The sequence below is a fragment of the Rhineura floridana genome, chromosome 2, assembly GCF_030035675.1.
Source record: "Rhineura floridana isolate rRhiFlo1 chromosome 2, rRhiFlo1.hap2, whole genome shotgun sequence".
Taxonomy (NCBI): Eukaryota; Metazoa; Chordata; class Lepidosauria; order Squamata; family Rhineuridae; genus Rhineura; species Rhineura floridana.
Window position 1 is genome coordinate 156,569,954 of NC_084481.1, and position 15,687 is coordinate 156,585,640.

The 15,687-nt window shown below is 42.7% G+C and overlaps 1 protein-coding gene across 6 annotated transcripts in view; it reads right to left on the minus strand.

Moving 5' to 3' along the window:
• Window positions 1-15,687, minus strand: part of AMBRA1 (autophagy and beclin 1 regulator 1) — a 243,867-nt gene that overhangs the window by 123,728 nt on the left and 104,452 nt on the right. For all 6 annotated transcript variants that reach the window (XM_061610890.1, XM_061610887.1, XM_061610888.1 and 3 more), the window contains 2 exons: window positions 7,803-7,883; window positions 7,598-7,698 (listed from right to left, as the gene is read on the minus strand). In XM_061610890.1, coding sequence (XP_061466874.1) covers window positions 7,598-7,698; window positions 7,803-7,883 — 182 coding nt within the window. The remainder of the gene's footprint in view (window positions 1-7,597; window positions 7,699-7,802; window positions 7,884-15,687) is intronic.

Below are 15,687 nucleotides of genomic sequence, written 5' to 3' on the forward strand. Positions count from 1 at the left end.
TCAAAGTACTCTGAGAAAGACCCACCTGGTTTGCCTAGTACTCAGAAACGGTGACACAGTCAGCTGCTTGACTTTTCCTTCCAAGGAAGAAAAGTTGGGATTGAATATGAGGGAAACACTTTTTTTTTTGAACTGCATTCGATACTTGGTAAGACAGAGAGTGCTGACATGGTGGCTAGAACTGCCCTCTTCAATATATCATTAGGTCCCTTCTAAGAAAACAAAATGAAAAGAACTCGAAGGAGCTCTGGCTCAAATGATGGAAGTGGCAACAAATGATGAAAATATGGTTTATTAAAAAGGTTAATGATGCTTCAGGTATTTATCTCCAGTCAATCAGCCCGCCATTCAATCACTAGCTTTTGGCAATTACTATATTTTTGTTTTGGATTTCAAATTCCTAATGAAAACAATGCTTTCTGGAAAAAGCTAAGCAGCTATATTCCTTCAGAGAAAATATTCACTGAAGAAAGCTGCCTGAAACAACTCAAAAGTCTTTCTACCAACTTGGCTCTGCTTAGGTCTTTTGAACAAATCCCTCTCTATTCCTAGTTAATAAATTCTTGAATAAGTGATAGCCTTCGACCTATATTAATACCGACTGAAAATGCAATGAAATGGCATCCTTCTATCTGCCATTAACAATGTAATCATGATGCCAGTATCCTCTTCCCAACATGATGGTAATTACCAAACAGAAAACTAATCATTTCCTAACACTCTCCTCTCTACAGTGACAGAGACATGCCATCATGCTCCTCCCATGTAACAGGGCAGAGACTGGAATGCTAGAAACATTTCCATATCCCTAGAAATCTTTTCCTTTTCAACACAAAATCAGCACTGCTCAAAGACTATCCTTCATATTACTGCATTCATCTCCAGCATGCAAAGATTAAAATGGAGAAGAGGGAAACAGGAAATTCAACACATTTGAGATCTAAACTGCGCTGAGACACCACTTTAAAAACTGTACTTCACATTCTTAGTTTTATCACTTATTGTCCTCCAGGAACTCTTCAGTTGCATTCTAGTCCACCATACACTGATAAAGAGTAAAAGTTGAAAATGCTGTACTAGAAACTATGGGAATTGGCCAGCTTATTATGAATTTAACTCAACATTTAAAGTGTATGCATGCACCCAGTGAGCTCTCAAATAATGCATTAGTTAATATGCAGAAGATTGAAGATTTGGTTTTAATAACCTGTGTGATTCTGCCCCAAGCACAGCAGATGGTTCAAGTAAAGTGTGCCAAACCACCAAGCTGTGCCACTGTCTACAACCATCTTATTAAATAGAAGCTTGTGTTTACTGCTTGGAAGGGGTTATCTGATATAGTAGAAGTGTCAAACATTTTACCTCAGTGATTCCATTCACAGAAAAAAACTGTCTTACAATGGGCTTGATAGCATTCAACTCGCTTCTATACAGGCATAAAAACAAAACATCCAGGCTTAGGATGTTAAAAGTGACAGTTGGCTCTCTTTTATAATGTACTTAGTAACAAAACATTATAGTGAAACCCCCAACGTCAAGATAATGTCAAAGAAACAAAGGAGAGGAATGGCAGGTGCAGGAGCTTGCAATATTTGCTTGTCAATGTCTTAGGTAAGGGTATATGTGCCATTCAATAATTAAGCACATCCTGAGTGAAACTGCTCAACAAAAGGCCACATATTGGTTCTGATGCCCTACTAATAGTACCAGAAAAAATGAAATTGGGTTAAAGAGTACTGGATATTGTAACACAAAATCCATCTATGCTAGAGACCCTTAAAATTTAATCTTAAAGGGAGTTGAACGCAGGAGAAACGTCATTCCAGTATGTTGAGAAAGTCTTAGCTGCTTGGAATACGGTTTCCAAGGCAACTAAACCAATTTGTTAACATGCTTACTTCATCATTAAATAAAAAGTGAATGGTAATTGGGCTAATTATTGAAACAACGGCTAGAATACCACCACTAATTGTCCATTTATCTAAGGTGTTTAAACAGCAGTTCAAATTCCTACTGGGATGGAATGCATCACAAGTAATTCACCTGAATGAGTAGCTTGCATAAAAGGTGAGTGGATGACAGATGCAGAATTTCCTAACAAGAAATCAGTTTGTCCTGAATACAGCCACTGTGTTCAGTGGTGATCCACCAAATCCTGCTTTCAGGATTGGAATGAGTCTTTTCACCATGTATGGCATGACCACTATAAAAACATCAAAACAATCATTGAGGAGATAATCCAGTTCATAAAATAAAAAGCACACCATAAAAGAAGAGCAAATAAAATTGCAGTTAAATAATCCCAGAAGGCAAAAACCAAACTAATAAGCCAAAACAAGCAGACAGATATAGTGAGAACATAATCAAATATAAGTCACACACCAAAAGCCCAGAACATCAGGTTAGAGTTTATCTAGCATCTGAAGCATCATAAAGAAGGTAGATGTCCCTTGGAAGGAAATTCCATAATTAGGGTGCAATCACAGAAAAGGTCCTTTTTCTGGTAGCCACTCTGCTGGCAAGGGTAGTCAGAGAAAGACTTCAAACAACACTCTCAGTTGCCAGGCAAGTACACATGGAAACAAGTCCTCAGATACCCTGGCTCCAAGGCTGTTGGCTTCAAAAATAACAAACATGGCATGCTGAAATACACCCATAAAGAAAACTGGAACAAAGGTCCTTAACTAAAGGTCTAATATTTTCACACAATAGGCCCCTGTTGACAGGCTAGCTACTATGTTCTGAACCAACCTTTTCAGAGGCAGTCTAACAATAACCATGAATCAAATATTACTAAAGATTACTAAAGCAAAAATAGCATGGACAAGGTCATCCTTTCAAGGAGGAGGCACAGCCAGCACATGCAATATGGGCACTCAAAAGCAATATTGGCGCCAGGAGCACCACAAACTGAAAACCACTTCTTTAAGGAGAAATGCAACCTCATCTGGTATAGGTTGAATATTATATCCATGGCTAGTTCCACCCAAGAGTCCTATCTCTATTCAACTTCAATTTATGTGCCCTCATCCATCCCATTACTGACTGCTGAAGCATTCAAATGTGGATTTAGTTCAGTGCTAAACTCTACTGAGAGATCCCATGAAGAAGCAGCAGCAATAAAGCACTAAGGAAATCAGGCTTTTTTAAATAACAGAATTTAGATGGGCTGCCATGTTGGGCTCCCTTGGGAAGAAGGACAGGATATAAATTAAATTAAATAAGTAAATAATATGTGGAACCATTGTTAGCTAAGGCAATCTAAACGTTATCTTGTTATGAAGGAGAGCTTGCCAAAATGCTGTTCTGGGGTGGCAAATGTTTACTTGTATCCAATACCTAGGTTCAAAATATATCAACAATATAAACACACTCCATCACAGGCACAACAGAAAAAAAAGGAGACAGCTACTGGTAGCTAAAAGAAACAAAATGCCGCCCTCTAAACTGGATAACCTTTCTTGTGATTACCACAAGATTCTGAACAGGGAGCAAAAGCAGATGTCTCCAGCTAAGCAGAGCAGGAAAAAAACCTCTGCAGTGTTGCCTGGCAGCAAATTATCATCATCTCCCAGTGAGCTATTTCCATATTCCTACAACAAAATCCCACACAGAAAACCAGAACAGGGAAAGGATGCATCTTGGCAAAAAGTAATAAGCCTCCTCCCTGTTCTTCAAGCACTGACACACAAGTGCTTTGCAACCTTAAAGTGTTGCAACAAAAATGCAAGAAATTGGGATATCGTGCCATGCTGGTAAACGCTAATTTCTAAGGATGAGCAAAGAGATGAGACTCCTTCCTCAGCAAATAGGAGGCAGAAAGTTAAAAGAGATCTTACCTGGCACAGGGGACTTCTACCCTGAATATGGAACAGCAAAAGACTTGAAACAAGAACTTTAATGATTAAAGAACAATGCAGATCAAACAGGGAGCCTTACCAAGGAACCCTGAGCCAGATGGAATCTTAAAGGGTGGGATGGATAGAATGACCCTTCCCTTATTCCCAGAAGTTTGATCTACCAGATCAGACCAAAAAGATTTCCCTAACCATATCTACTCAGAAATGTCCTATTGAATTCAATAGGCCTTACTACCAGGTAAGTGAGCCCTATTCTTATAAAAATCCATAACCATTAGGTAGGAAATTTTACTGTTATCATTATAAATGTGTGTCCAGATGTTACTTTGCATATATATTCACAGAATTCACACTCTTGGTTATAGTCTTCCAATACTAACAGGGTTCACAAAAAGTAGAAAGACTATACAGGAATACCCCGCTATATGGACCTTCACTTTACGGACACTTGTGAGTACGGACATATTTACAGTAGCACCATTCCCTTTTACGTACGCTCGCTTCGTAAGAACGGACACTTAATGGCATGATGCCACCGCCCGATCGGTTTCCAACTACAAACCTTTTCTTAAAATAAGGCCTACTGTGTTTATTTTAGTTATAAATGCGTTATTTACATCAGTTATGCCCGTATATGACGACTGCAGTGCAGTATATGCATCGATAAGTGAAAAAAGGTAGTGCTTCACTTTAAGTACTTTTCGGTTTACATACTCGCTCTGGACCCATTGCGTATGTTAATGCGGGGTATTCCTGTATACTTTTATACCAGAATGCAACAGAATAAATGCATTGGAGCAGGAGTAGCCAATGTGGTACTCTCCAGATGCCGTTGGGCTACAGCCAGCATGGTCAATGGTCAAAGATTATGAGAGTTGTAGCCCAACAACATCATATTAGTTATCCCTGTTTTAGAATATTTTCAAAATACCAACAATGCAAGAAAGTCCCTGAGAAAGAACATGTACACCCAACTTACTGCAGCATCCTTTAAAATTCAAGGGTACACTGCTATAGTGTTATGTATTCAGACATTACATCATTCTTGCATTTGGTACTGTACAAAGACCAAATTCAAGGTCTACAAACTACCTCTTTAGAAATTCTGTCATCACAACACTTCATTTACAGGCAAGAGAAGTCCCATTTTATGTATTTTCTTCCTACTCAAACACAAAACTCTCCAATTGGCTGTGCACTATAGATACTTTCATAGTTTTATGCACCTATTAGGATCCTAATTGAATTTGAACTGCTCCTGAGAGACTTTACAAGCCGGAATATGAATAAGGCACCTTGTAATTGAATTAGAAGGACTGCAGCAAACTGATCATTAGCTTGTCAGAATGTTAATTTTTAAAAGAGAAAAACAGAAGCACTTATGATTGGGTGGATTTTTAAAAAATTGTTCTCCCCATTCCATCCTCCTTTTAGGATTCCATTCAAGGATTCCCTTGCATATAATCTTCTAAAACAAGAATCTGGATTACCAATAGCTGCCAAAAAATTACACATATGAATAATTCGGTCACTTTGGAATCCAGGAATGGAGGAATGGAACAGCCGGCTGGGCCAAGGAGGTGATTAATGCCTCTTTACGAGAGGGAGTGGTACCACCCTGCCTGAAGCAGGTGGTGGTGAGACCGCTCCTAAAAAAACCCTCCTTGGACCCTGATAACCTTGACAACTATAGACCGGTAGCAAATGTTCCATTCCTGGGCAAGGTCCTAGAGCGTGTGGTCGCTCGCCAGCTCCAGGCTCTCTTGGATGAAACTGATTATCTGGATCCATTTCAATCGGGCTTTCGGCCGGGGTTTGGTACAGAAACAGCCTTGGTCGCCCTGTATGATGACCTCTGTCGGGAGAAAGACAGAGGGAGTGTAACTCTGTTGGTTCTCCTTGATCTCTCAGCGGCTTTTGATACCATCGACCATGGTATCCTTCTGGGACGACTTGCGGACTTAGGAGTAGGAGTTGGAGGCACTGCTTGGCAGTGGCTGTGCTCCTACCTCGAGAATCGTCTCCAGAAGGTGGTGCTTGGGGAACACTACTCGAGTCCCTGGGTACTCCAATATGGGGTCCCGCAGGGTTTAGTTCTGTCCCCCATGCTCTTTAATATCTACATGAAGCCGCTGGGTGAGGTCATTAGGAGATTTGGAGTGCGTTTCCAGCAATATGCTGATGATACGCAACTCTACTTCTCCTTTTCATCTTCTTCAGGTGAGGCTGTTAATGTACTAAACCGCTGCCTGGCCGCGATAATGGACTGGATGAGAGCTAATAAACTGAGACTCAATCCTGACAAGACTGAGATGCTGTTGGTGGGGGGGCTCTCTGCCCAGATGGTTGATGTCCGACCTACCCTAGATGGGGTTACATTCCCCCTAAAGGAGCAGGTCCGTAGTTTGGGGGTCTTATTAGATCCGCTCCTGTCACTGGAGGCTCAGGTAGCCTCGGTGGCACGGAATGCGTTCTACCAGCTTCAGCTGGTAGCCCAACTACGACCCGATCTGGACAGGGAGAACCTCGCCACAGTTACCCATGCTCTGGTAACCTCTAGATTGGACTACTGTAATGCACTCTACATTGGGTTACCTTTGAAGACGGTTCGGAAACTTCAGCTGGTGCAGAATGCTGCGGCCAGAGTTCTTACTTGGACTAAAAAATCTGACCATACTGCACTGGCCCAATCCTGGCCCAACTGCACTGGCTGCCAATATGTTTCCGGGCCAGATTCAAAGTGTTGGTTCTTACCTATAAAGCCCTTAACGGCATCGGACCGCAATACCTGGTGGAACGCCTCTCCCGCTATGTACCTACCCATTCGCTACGCTCGACTTTGAAGGCCCTTCTCTGGGTTCCAACTCATAGGGAGGCCCAGAGAGCAATAACTAGATCTAGGGCCTTCTCAGTGGTGGCCCCCGAATTATGGAACGCCCTCCCTGACGAGATACGCCTGGCGCCTTCTTTGTTATCTTTTCGGCGCCAGGTAAAGACCTACCTCTTTGCCCAGGCATTTTAATCTTAATTTTAATTTTAATTGTAATTTTATTTTAATCTTTGTCTTCACCTTGCTTTTAAAATGTTTTTATAGTTGTATTGTACCCTCATTCACCTGTATTTTAATGTGGTTTTATTCTGTTGTACACCGCCCTGAGAGCTTGTCGCTAAAGGGCGGTCTAAAAGTACAATAAATAAATAAAATAAATAAATTGATGCATTAATCTCAATGCATAGATTATAGCCAGGCCAGTTTTGGTTTTCATACCCATCCAAGTTCACCTATTAAGTATCACATTCAAAAAATGCAGTATTCTACTGCAGGGATGAGACTGCTGGGACCATCAAGGGGCAAGTTTTTCCACCTGCCTTGACCCACCCCTCTGCCTGTGGCTTATCAGGAGGAGCTGCAGACTGAGAGGTACTGCTGCTAGGGTGAGACTGTGCTGGGACCATCAAGGGGCACGCTTTTCCACCTGCTTTGCCCCCTCGCCCCTGCTCTCAGTGACATTTGGGGGGGGACTGTCCTTTACCAGGAAGATGAATACTTTTGGATAGCTGTTGATGCTTTTTAGAAATGCTATAATTTTGTTAGATTTTTTGTAAATGGCATTGTTTTTATTTGTATTTTCTATCTGTGTTTTTTATTTGTGTGTAAGCTGCCTTGGGGGCCTTTTTGGCCAAAAGGGGGACTAGAAATAAAACATTTAAAAAAAAAAGAAACAAGAGATCCTTACCTGCCAAAACCCTGTTAACAGAGGAGTGAGTGGCCAAACCAGGTTGTCCACGTTCATGGAAAATCCCAGCATAAGGCAAGTACTCTGGCAGCAAGAAACGCCTAGAAGGGGAGACAGAATCCATGAAAAATACTGCCAAACCATCGAGGACCTGGGTTAACAGATATCATATTTGTCATGCCCTTCTTGGGTGTGCAGGCCTTACCTGGGGACAAAACGCCCAAGAGATGGTGCAGACATACGGGCATTCCGAGGAGCTCGGTGTCTTGATCTGTCTCCATTGTCCCTTCAAAAGGGGTAAAGAATATGTTAATTACAGATTCCACATTGCAAGATAAGATGTGGGAACTCTTCTAAACCAACCACCATGATCGCTACTTTGAACCAAAGTCAAGCAACCTGCTTACAACTTTTTAAAGCCTTCTCCCATTTCTACTGACCTACAGTGGAGCTCATCAACTGGATGCACGGATTCCCTCACGCCACACACAACCAGGAGATAGCACGAACTTAGGAATCATCTGATACTTTCTCCATAATAATCTGGACCAAAAAGTGTTCATAGGGCTGGTACAGGTGACTGAATGACTTAGTGGTCAAAAGAAACTAACTGGCTCAATAGACATATGGTGCAGAATAGTTCTCAAATTCAGATTGCCCTCCAATCATATTCAGGGCAATCGTAGCTTTGCCCCTTTCCCAGCTATAAAGAAGGAAACTTCATCATGGACAACAATTGAGTAGTGCTTCTTAGAAAGAAGAGGGCAGTTTCCATTTGTGTCTTCAGTCTCTAGCACATCCTTGTGCATATTACTAAGAAGTCAATTATATTTTAAAATATGTTATTATAAGAAATCCTGTTATGGTGATTTTCCTAAATAAAATACTAGAACTATGGGGGGGAAACACTTTTACATTCTGAACACATTGAATCAAAGTGGAACTAGTTCCTTGTACTGCTTTGAATGATTCAGCTGCATGATTAAGGTTCTTGTTGCCAAAATTTTAGCTTCTATACTTTACGGGACTGAACTTTGGGGGGAAACGGCAAAGCGGGAGATAGAACCGCTGCAGAATAAGTTTCTAAGACAGATTCTAGGGCTCCCATCCGGAACCCCGGCAGCACATCTTAGAGCAGAATTTGGGCTACCCTCACTTGCGGCAAGAATTGACCTAGCCTACCTCAGATATTGGGGTAGACTTCACAGCTTGGCTGCCCACTCTCTCACCAAACTCTGCTGGTTGGAGCAGTTAGCAAATGGGGGTTGGGCTTCTAGAGCTCAAGAAATGTTGAAGCAGTATAACCTTCCTCTGGGGGAGTTTTTGAGTCTCAGTCCACGAGCCCTTAGGAATCGAGTCTTCGATTATGCTGCGAACCAAGACCGGGTATCCATTTTAGTAGCCCCCTTCTCTCCTTGGTACCCTCAATTTAAACTTAATCATGCCATATTGCAGTATTTCAATGTTCTTACACATGCACCCTTACGCAGACCTTTTTCGGAGCTTAGATTTCAATCAATGCTGTCTGCCTGCTTAGAGGGGAGATATTTGGAAACTCCATTAGAAGAATAGAGATGTATCTTTGGGTGTAACTCTGTAGATGATATTATCCACTATTTGTTATACTGCCCACTGTACGATGACCCTAGATGGAAATTTCTGGCCCAATTTATTTATTCTTGCCCAGACAAATGCCCACAGGAGCGTGTGGTGGAGCTTCTAAGAGATAATTCGAAGCAGGTGTTCACTTTAGTAGCTAACTTCGCGTTGCCTGCTAGGAAGTTGCGTGTGACTTATGTTCAAAATCATAAAATCCCATAACGTTTTATGATACCACCTTGGTCTATTTTAATTTGTTCGATGTTTTAACTGTTTATGTTGTTGTATTTTGCAATGGCCTATGGCTAAATGCAATAAACTGACTTGACCTGGCTTTGAATGATGACTAGTTCTGTAAAATACTCATTTGCCCCAACACCTTACACAGGAAGCTAAGGCTCCACAGGCCTGCAGATAAAAAACAAATTACTGTTCATGCTTCCAACACTGAGACTCCTTCAGCTCCTTAAGCAGTAGATCCATAGTACACCACCATTTAAGAGCACCTGCAAGAAAGACATGCATGCTATACATCATGCAATTTAACACCAGACCTGCACAATTCTTTTCCTATCACTTCAGCCTGGCCTCACAGGGTATTAAGAGTGGAACAAGAGGGTATTTCTGCTTATAGATTAAACAAATAGGGTGATAAAATACACCATTTCCGACAGGAAACCAATCGGTTTCTCCATATTTTGTCCTTACAGAGCCTCTTGTCCAGAGTATAGGTTGCGCATCAGGACAATCAGATGCTGTGGCACCCCCATTTCTTTTAAAGCATTCCATAGTATTTCATGACCTACACAACCAAAAGCTTTGCTGTAATCTATAAAGAACAGGGTGATTTCCTTCTGAAATTCCTTGGTCAATTCCATTGTCCAACATATGTTTACAATATGATCTCTGGTGCCTCTTCCCTTTTTAAATCCAGAAGAGCCTGCTGGATCAGGCCAGTGGCCCATCTAGTCCAGCATCCTGTTCTCACAGTGGCCTACCAGGTGCCTGGGGGAAGCCCGCAAGCAGGACCCGAGTGCAAGAACACTCTCCCCTCCTGAGGCTTCCGGCAACTGGTTTTCAGAAGCATGCTGCCTCTGACTAGGGTGGCAGAGCACAGCCATCACGGCTAGTAGCCATTGATAGCCCTGTCCTCCATGAATCTGTCTAATCTTCTTTTAAAGCCATCCAAGCTGGTGGCCATTACTGCATCTTGTGGGAGCAAATTCCATAGTTTAACTATGCACTGAGTAAAGAAGTACTTCCTTTTGTCTGTCCTGAATCTTCCAACATTCAGCTTCTTTGAATGTCCACGAGTTCTAGTGTTATGAGAGAGGGAGAAGAACTTTTCTCTATCCACTTTCTCAATGCCATGCATAATTTTATACACTTCTATCATGTCTCCTCTGACCCGCCTTTTCTCTAAACTAAAAAGCCCCAAATGCTGCAACCTTTCCTCGTAAGGGAGTCGCTCCATCCCCTTGATCATTCTGGTTGCCCTCTTCTGAACCTTCTCCAACTCTATAATATCTTTTTGAGATGAGGCGACCAGAACTGTACACAGTATTCCAAATGCGGCCACACCATAGATTTATACAACGGCATTATGATATCGGCTGTTTTATTTTCAATACCTTTCCTAATTATTGCTAGCATGGAATTTGCCTTTTTCACAGCTGCCGCACACTGGGTCGACATTTTCATTGTGCTGTCCACTACAACCCCGAGGTCTCTCTCCTGGCCGGTCACCGCCAGTTCAGACCCCATGAGCGTATATGTGAAATGAAGACTTTTTGCTCCAATATGCATAATTTTACACTTGTTTATATTGGATTGCATTTGCCATTTTTCCGCCCATTCACTCAGTATGGAGAGATCTTTTTGGAGCTCTTCGCAATCCCTTTTTGTTTTAACAACCCTGAACAATTTAGTGTCATCAGCAAACTTGGCCACTTCACTGCTCACTCCTAATTCTAGGTCATTAATGAACAAGTTGAAAAGTACAGGTCCCAATACCGATCCTTGAGGGACTCCACTTTCTACAGCCCTCCATTGGGAGAACTGTCCATTTATTCCTACTCTCTGCTTTCTGCTTCTTAACCAATTCCTTATCAACAAAAGGACCCCTCCTCTTATTCCATGTTTGCTAAGCTTCCTCAGAAGTCTTTGGTGAGGTACCTTGTCAAAAGCTTTTTGAAAGTCTAAGTACACTATGTCCACTGGATCACCTCTATCTATATGCTTGTTGACACTCTCAAAGAATTCTAATAGGTTACTGAGACAGGACTTTCCCTTGCAGAAGCCATGCTGGCTCTGCTTCAGCAAGGCTTGTTCTTCTATGTGCTTAGCTAATCTAGCTTTGATAATACTTTCTACCAGTTTTCCAGGGACAGAAGTTAAGCTAACTGGCCTGTAATTTCCGGGATCCCTCCTGGATCCCTTTTTGAAGATTGCCGTTACATTTGCCACTTTGCCACCGAGGAGGACCTGAGGGACAAGTTACATATTTTAGTTAGCAGATCAGCAATTTCACATTTGAGTTCTTTGAGAACTCTCAGGTGGATGTCATCCGGGCCCGGTGATTTGTCAGTTGTTATATTGTCCATTAAGCCTAGAACTTCCTTTCTCGTTACCACTATTTGTCTCAGTTCCTCAGAATCCCTTCCTGCAAATGTTAGTTCAGGTTCAGGGATCTGCCCTATATCTTCCACTGTGAAGACAGATGCAAAGAATTCATTTAGCTTCTCTGCAATCTCCTTATCGTTCTTTAGGACACCTTTGACTCCCTTATCATCCAAGGGTCCAATCGCCTCCCTAGATGGTCTCCTGCTTTGAATGTATTGATAGAATTTTTTGTTGTTGGTTTTTATGTTCTTAGCAATGTGCTCCTCAAATTCTTTTTTAGCATCCCTTGTTGTCTTCTTGCATTTCTTTTGCCAGAGTTTGTGTTCTTTTTTATTTTCTTCATTCGGACAAGACTTCCATTCTCTGAAGGATGACTTTTTGCCTCTAAGAGCTTCCTTGACTTTGCTCGTTAACCATGCTGGCATCTTCTTGGCCCTGGCAGTACCTTTTCTGATCTGCGGTATGCACTCCAGTTGAGTTTCTAATATAGTGTTTTTAAACAACTTCCAAGCATTTTCGAGTGATGTGACCCTCTGGACTTTGTTTTTCAGCTTTCTTTTTACAAATCCCCTCATTTTTGTGACGTTTCCTCTTTTGAAGTCAAATGTGACCGTGTTGGATTTTCTTGGCAATTGGCCAGTTACATGTATGTTTAATTTAATAGCACTATGGTCACTGCTCCCAATCGGTTCCACAACACTTACATCTCGCACCAGGTCCCGGTCCCCACTGAGGATTAAGTCCAGGGTTGCCGTCCCTCTGGACGGTTCCATGACCAACTGGTCTAGGGCATAGTCATTTAGAATATCTAGAAATTTTGCTTCTTTGTCATGACTGGAACACATATGCGGCCAGTCTATGTCTGGGTAGTTGAAGTCACCCATTACTACCACATTTCCTAGTTTGGATGCTTCCTCAATTTCATATCTCATCTCAAGGTCTCCCTGAGCATTTTGATCAGGGGGACGATAGATCGTTCCCAATATGAAATCCCTCCTGGGGCATGGTATCACCACCCACAATGATTCTGTGGAAGAGTCCGCCTCTTCTGGGGTTTCGAGCTGGCTGGATTCAATGCCTACTTTCACGTATAGAGCGACTCCGCCACCAATACGTCCTTCCCTGTCCTTCCGATATAGTTTATATCCAGGGATAACCATATCCCACTGGTTTTCTCCATTCCACCAGGTCTCCGTTATGCTCACTGTATCAATGCTCTCCTCTAAGACCAAGCACTCCAGTTCTCCCATCTTGGTTCGCAGGCTCCTAGCATTAGCGTACAGGCACTTGTAAGCAGTGTCTCTCTTCAAGTGTCTTTGGCACTTGTGGTTTGGCCTGTGGTAATTTTCCTCTTCTGAATGTATATCCTGTGCCCCTGCTCTCACAATGCCTACTTCTAGGCCTACCCCTTTTAAAATCTCATCATTTCTTTGGTTTTTATCCCAGGGGGGAGGTTTATTCCGAACCGGACCTTCCTCGCTCCTGTCGGGTTTCCCCCCTCAGTCAGTTTAAAAGCTGCTCTGCCACCTTTTTAATTTTAAGTGCCAGCAGTCTGGTTCCATTCTGGTTCAAATGGAGCCCGTCCCTTTTGTACAGGCCCGGCTTGTCCCAAAATGTTCCCCAGTGCCTAACAAATCCAAACCCTTCCACCTGACACCATCGTCTCATCCACGCATTGAGACTGCAAAGCTGTGCCTGCCTGGCTGGTCCTGCGCATGGAACCGGTAGCATTTCAGAGAAAGCCACCTTAGAGGTCCTGGCTTTCAGCATCCTACCTAGCAACCTAAATTTTGCTTCCAGGACCTCACGGCTGCATTTCCCCATGTCGTTGGTGCCAACGTGCACCATGACCACTGACTCCTCCCCAGCACTGTCTACCAAACTATCTAAACTATCTTTGGACATCTGGCATTTCTCGCTCTATAGATGGTAAAAGCCTTTGTTGTAGAATCTTGAGCACTGCTTTACTTGCATGAGATATTAAGGGAATCGTTGGATAATTACTGCATTCCCTGGGATCCCCTTTCTTTCGAATTGGGATGTATATTGAACGCTTCCAGTCTGTGGGCCATAGTTTAGTTTTCCATATTTGTTGACAAATTTTATTTGTTGACAAATAAAAGTTAAAAACAGACAAAAATAGTTTGTATGGAAACAAGAGAACCTTTAATATAATGACCATTTTAATCAAATAAGCCAAGTTTGAAGCAATTTTGCAGACTAATGAAGCCAGCAATGAAGCCACATCTCACAGATTGAATTTGGAGAAGGTTATCCTCCTCTTGAGAAGTCAGGTTTGCAGTTTGAGAGTGCTCCTGGATTCAGGCTGTGCATCTGGATAATCATACAGCAGCTGTGACTAGGACTGTCTTACTCAGCTTAGGCACCAAATGTGTCTATTCCAGAGCAAGGCAGACCTGGCTTCAACAATATGTTTTAGTTACATCCAAATTGTATTACTGCAATGTACTCTACATGAGGCTACCTTTGAAGAGTCTTTGGAAGTTGCGGCTGGTTGAGAATGCAACAGAAAGGATGTTAGTGGGTATGTGTCCATGGGATCATATTATGCCCATCCTGCAACATCTGCACTGGCTGCCAATTTGCTTCTGGGCACAATTCAAAGTCCTGGTATTTACCTTTAAAGCTCTACATGTCTTGGGCCCACGATATCTGAGGGACAGCCTCCTCCTATATCACATCCTGCCTAGTCACCATGATCAGAAGAAGAGGCCCTTCTCTCTGTCCCACCTAGGTGGAGGTATAATAGATGGGAACAAGAGACAGGGCTCAGTGACTGTGCCAATACTGTGGAGCACCTTTGGAGATGTACATGGTCTCTACTCTAAGAGTCTCTCATTGGTTGGTAAATAAATTTTTGTTCTGGCAGACTTTTGCCTTTTAAGTAACTGCTGTAAAGATAATGTAACATGTAACTCCATCCAGAACAGGGCCCCTAAACAATTCCCAGAACTGGGAACTGCCAATCCATAGCACACCTCCATCGTGTTGGGATTAGGTTTCAATTGACAGGCCCTCATCCAGTTCACTATTGTCTCTGGACACTAATCAAGCACCTGTACAGCTTCACGTAATTCAGATGACAAGGAGAATAGACCTGGTGACACTTTGCCCCAAATCCCCTGGTGACTGCACCCAACAGCTTCATATAGATCAGGGCAGTCCACATGGTGCTCTCCTGATATTGCTGGAGTCCAACTCCCATCAGCCCCAGACAACATGGCAAATGGCCAGGAATGAAGGGAGCTGTAGTCCAGCAACAGCTGTAAGGCTACAGGTTAAAGCTCCTAAGAGATTACCCAGTGTTATTTCATCATTGCATTGATTTTAGTACTAATCCCGTAGGGTGTAAAATTTGATTATGTATAATGTACTCTGTGTTTGAATTCTTAGGTAGGGATTATTGTTTTTTTTAATCAGCAGATGGCTGAGACTCAGTAGATGGCCTGAGCTGAGCAGATGCAGGTGGCTCAGAGGACTGTGTGGAGGCATGAACAATATGCTGAGCCTTGGAGACAATTTGGCAGGGAAGTAGAGCAGGGGCCTGCCCGGAAGGCTGGTCCGGAAACCCTTCAAACTCCTTGTCAGGAGTCAGCAGATGAATGAAAGAGTGTTTCCACCCTATGTTGCCCATGGGGCTGCTCTTCTGCCACAACATCTGATGAGTCGCCTCAGGAAGTAGGGACACTAACGTAGCAAGCTCTCCTTGAAGCCTTCTGCTTGGCTGAAAGAAACAACTCCTTTGTGCATTTAGAAGGCTTAGAGCAGCCTTTCCCACCCAGTGTGCCTCCAGATGTTGTTGGACCACAACTCCCATCAGCCTCAGCCATTGGCAATGCTGGCTGAGG